This window comes from Chinchilla lanigera, unplaced genomic scaffold, assembly GCF_000276665.1.
Source record: "Chinchilla lanigera isolate Chin_1 unplaced genomic scaffold, ChiLan1.0 scaffold00123, whole genome shotgun sequence".
NCBI classification, from domain to species: domain Eukaryota; kingdom Metazoa; phylum Chordata; class Mammalia; order Rodentia; family Chinchillidae; genus Chinchilla; species Chinchilla lanigera.
This window is the reverse complement of record NW_004955524.1, coordinates 3387571-3391759: the sequence shown is the minus strand read 5'-3', so window position 1 is coordinate 3391759 and position 4189 is coordinate 3387571. Positions and strand designations below refer to the sequence as shown.

At 48.9% G+C, this 4189-nt stretch overlaps 2 protein-coding genes across 2 annotated transcripts in view; one reads left to right on the top strand and one right to left on the bottom strand.

Annotated features, from left to right (window-relative positions):
* Positions 1-402: 402 nt before the first annotated feature.
* Positions 403-3913, bottom strand: LOC102016088 (general transcription factor II-I repeat domain-containing protein 2A-like). The gene is made up of 2 exons (XM_005409548.2): positions 3460-3913; positions 403-2964 (listed from the first exon to the last, which is right to left on the bottom strand). The coding sequence occupies exon 2, from the start codon at positions 2939-2941 to the stop codon at positions 1124-1126; it is 1818 nt and encodes a 605-aa protein (XP_005409605.1). The 5' UTR covers positions 2942-2964; positions 3460-3913; the 3' UTR covers positions 403-1123.
* Positions 3914-4016: 103 nt separating this feature from the next.
* The window catches only part of Rpl18a (ribosomal protein L18a), a 2688-nt gene continuing 2515 nt past the window's right edge, over positions 4017-4189 (top strand). The window contains exon 1 of the mRNA XM_005409550.2: positions 4017-4118. Within this exon, the coding sequence (XP_005409607.1) occupies positions 4101-4118 (18 nt within the window). The 5' untranslated portion in view covers positions 4017-4100. The remainder of the gene's footprint in view (positions 4119-4189) is intronic.

Below are 4189 nucleotides of genomic sequence, written 5' to 3'. Positions count from 1 at the left end.
AGCCCAGGCTGGCCTCTAACTCACAGTGATCTTCCTGCTTCAGCTTCTCCTAGGGCCAGGCCCAGATTTAAATTTTAATTTAAAAAGGAAAAATGCCAATGGGGCTCAAATATCACTTCCTCTAATGGCTGACCACCCACACACACAGCATACATCCCTTGTTATTTTCTCTTTCCCTTTATACCCTGTTATAAGTCATTTGTTTCTCAGACTGACAATGATTTGGATGATCTGCCCGGCATGGTGGCACATGCCTGTAATCCCAGCACTTGGGAGGCTGAGGCAGGAGGATTCATTGTGAATTCAAGGGCAGCCTGGCCTACGAAGTGAGCTCAAGGCCAGCCTGAACTGCATAGCGAGACCCTGTCTCAAAAAGACAAAAAAAAACAAAAAACAAAAAACTCATGATAGAAAACATATTTCTATTCCCAGTGGGAACCCCGTAGTCCAGAGATGGCAAAACTTTCAGAGATGAGTGCCCAAACTGCAACCCCAGACCCACTTATGTATGGCCAAGTGCCCACACGGCAATTAAAGCTAGATACAGAGGTCCGTAGTTTAGAAAACACAACTCATACATTATCACCTTGTGTCTCAAAAGCGAAACACCGTAAGAGCGCTTTCACCAATACAAACAGCTCTTTATTGAAAGGTAAGAGTTTGCATTTGTTGAGCTCTTCCACAGTTCATGCGGTCCTTGCTGTTGTACGCGCGCTGATCACTGGTGCTTCACACTCCCTCAGTGTGACAGCAATGCCCGCAGCACGCAGGTCACCTGTTCCTCTTATATCCGATTTGCTACACAGGAAGTTCCCGACTTAGGAGCAAGTCCATTCGGGAAGAACGCTAGAAAGTCGGATTCGTTCACAAGCCCAACACAGGGAGTGTCACACACCTGTGACACAAGTACACAGTGGACATTCTTTGGGCTTCCGGGCGCCCCCCCACCCACAGCACCGCGGCTGTGCCTCTTGCCTCCGGGCTCGGGCCCAGCACCGCGATGCCGCACACTGCAGCACCAAGCAGCGAGCACAGCCAGCACCACCGTGAGAGCAGCCGGCAGACACAGGAGCTACTTCCGGGATCTGTTCCCATCTACGAACGCTGGTAACACAGGCTCCAGTCATATCTGTGACAGCTCAGAACTTGAATGGTCGTAAGAGAGGGACTTACTGCCATTCAAAGCTGAAAACAGCTGCTCACAAGCATGAGACGACCCAAACAAAGTAAGAAAAGCAATCCCAAGTGCTTTCATCGACTTAAAATTATTCGGCAGCGAATTCCACACTTTAAGGATTTCACTTTCAGAACTGCCGACGGTGCTGTCCTCCGTCCTCCCTTCACACTCTGTCTTCTCTATCTCCTCAAGCGTTGCACGCAGGGCACAGAATTTATTTTTCCAGATAGAGCTTTCTTGAAATTCCAACAGCTCCATTTCCAGGTTCCCATAATCTAACCAGCGTAAGCAGGAAAGATCAAGCTCTTCAAATCGGGCTTTGTCTGGAGAAGTAAGAAAACACAGGGTCGTCTCCATCTTACGGAACTGTAAAAATCTGTTACCAAGGTTCTCCTCTGCAGCTGCTACCACCCTAGCAAATTCCTTGCAGATTTCCTGATGGCTTGAAGGACTGTCAGCACATGTGGTAGAATTTCCTAAATGCATTTTTAGATGTGGAAAATATTTCAGCTGCCCGCTGTTAAGGTCTCTTTCAAACACCTGCAGTTTTCTCGCAAATGTTTTGATGTCACAAAACATCCTCTCCGCTGTTTTTCCTACACTTTGCAGTTTTTTGTTCAGCACACTGAAGTGTACTGTAAAATCCGTGAAAAACACGAGGTGGTTAAGCCAGGCCGGGTCAGTGAGCTGGGGATAGTCCTGCCCGTTTTCATGCATAAACTGCCTGATTTCATCCAAGCAGGCTACAAATCTCTCCAGGACTCGTCCTCTGCTCAGCCACCGGACATTGCTACACATACGTAAACCACCGTACTGTGCCTGAACCTCATCCAGGAGGGCTCGAAACTGTCCAAAATTAAGAGCATGCGCCATGATGTAATTCACCATCTTGGTGACATCTCTGAGGATATCATCTAACTTTCTGCTGCTTCCCCCGGCACACAGGGCTTCCTGATGTACAACACAATGAAACGGAATGACCGGATGTTTTGCTTCTTTAACAAAGAATTGTATGAAACCGGACGTTGCCCCCACCACATAAGGCGCACCGTCACTAGTGACTGAAACCACTTTTTCTGGTCTTAGGCCTTGTGACAAAAAAGCCTCCATCACAGCATTGTAGACATCGATCCCCTGCGTTCTTCCAGGCAAAGACACCAGCTTCACCAGCTCCTCTCTCATGATGTCACCAACAGCGTAACGCAAAATCACCGCCAGCCTCGCGTGACTATTTCTATCTGTGCTTTCATACAAGCACATGGAGTAGCAGGCTGCCTTCTGTAAGTCAGTGGGGAGCCTGGCATCACTTGCCAGGCACTGGACCCGATCCTTAATAGCGTTTCTGCTAAGCGGCATCTCAGAGATGCGTTGCATGATTTTGTCCTTGTTTGGAAAATCATGAAAAAGAGAATTGCTCCCTGCCAACATGGCCATTTTGATAAAGTCCCCATCGGAGAAAGGCTTGCCGTGTTTCGCTATGCACAGTGAAATTTGGAAGCTGGCAGCCGTCAGATACTGGGAATGGTATCTCTTCAGTTTCCCTTCCAGAAACTCTTTCCTTTCAGTTTCACCAAGTTTGGCCACACTTTTGTGGTTGGTGTCAAAGTGCCGTCTGACGCTCGACGTGCGACACACAACGCTTACGTTACACAGAATGCAGAGCGCCTTCCCGTCGCGCTCAATGACGCCGAATGACTCTGTCCAGGACTCTTGGAACGGTCTTCCACTGTCTGCTCTCAGCTTTGCTTTTTTTGGTGTAGTCATGTTGGGGGTTCAAAGCTCGGAGTCTACAAAAACACACAAAAAAATTTTTAATGAATTACCCAATACAAATTAGCCCTATACTAAAAATAACTAACACTAGCAGTTAACCCTAGAGAACTGCATATTCCAACAATCTAGGGCCGCGATTCTCTACAGAATTCCTCTTGAATTTGCACACCACTAGCGCGAGGGGGCGATGTTCCACCGACCAGCAGCTTTGGGCCGGCTATGAAAAAGCCATCCGAAAGAATTTCCTACCTTCTGGGACTTCTAAAATCACAACCAGTCCAAGCAAATATATATCCTTCCTCTTGATTTCATAAATTCTCCACAAACAACAAAATAGGACGGTTCAGATTCCAGTATGCCGGGGGGCGGTCAGCACAACATTAAGAGAACCTCAGTCTCTTTAATTAGAACATCTCTTTGCTAAGTCTTAGAAATTAAATTTCAATTTTTCATAGGAAAAATCAAAGCTAAAATCTTGCCTTAATAAAAATGAATATATTAAAACTCACAGCCGGTCCAATCCAATACATATATAAATCCTCGGCAGCGCACTGACTGCCCAAGCAAAAGATCCGAAGAGTCGCGGATCCTGACGTCATCGCCTGGCGCAGCTACACTCTTAAGAGCATGCGCAGTCCGCCTATATGTGCTGTTAGCTGTTGCTCCACCCCTGGAGTGATGCTGAGGAGTCTTGGCTCCTGTGCAGAGCCTGCTGCGGCACGAGTGCCATAGGTTTACCACTATTCTTAGGTACATGGCTTGCGATCTCCTTGACACAGCTGCTGGGGAGAAGAGACCTGGGGTGGGAATTAAGCATCCGGAAATAGTAACACACCCACCTATGACATCAGAGCGCCTACAACTCCCAACGTGTCACGCGCGTCCAGCGCCCTTAGGGCCGCAGAGGAACAGGCGGAGCTAGCCGCGATTCCTCCTGGGAAATGGAGTCTCGTTGCGGAGAGGCGGGGCTGTGAATCTGTAGGCGGACTCGGAGCCAATGAATCAGCCACCTCTTTGAATGCAGGAGGAAACAACCAATAAGATCGCGATTTCTGAGAGGGTGGGACTTCCGGCAGTGAATCGTGGTGAGCGGCTGCGCTAAGTGAAGGACTTCCTTTTTGTGGGTGGCGGCAATCGAGGAGGCACCGCCATGAAGGCTTCGGGCACAGTAAGGCGCTTGCAGCGGGGCCGGGGACCGGGCGGCGCGGCGCGGGCCCCATCGGGAGCCCGCGGAGGCGT

Bases quoted from the DNA above. Each gene is read 5' to 3' on its own strand.
- LOC102016088 (XM_005409548.2), bottom strand. From the start codon at position 2,941: ATGACTACACCAAAAAAAGCAAAGCTGAGAGCAGACAGTGGAAGACCG.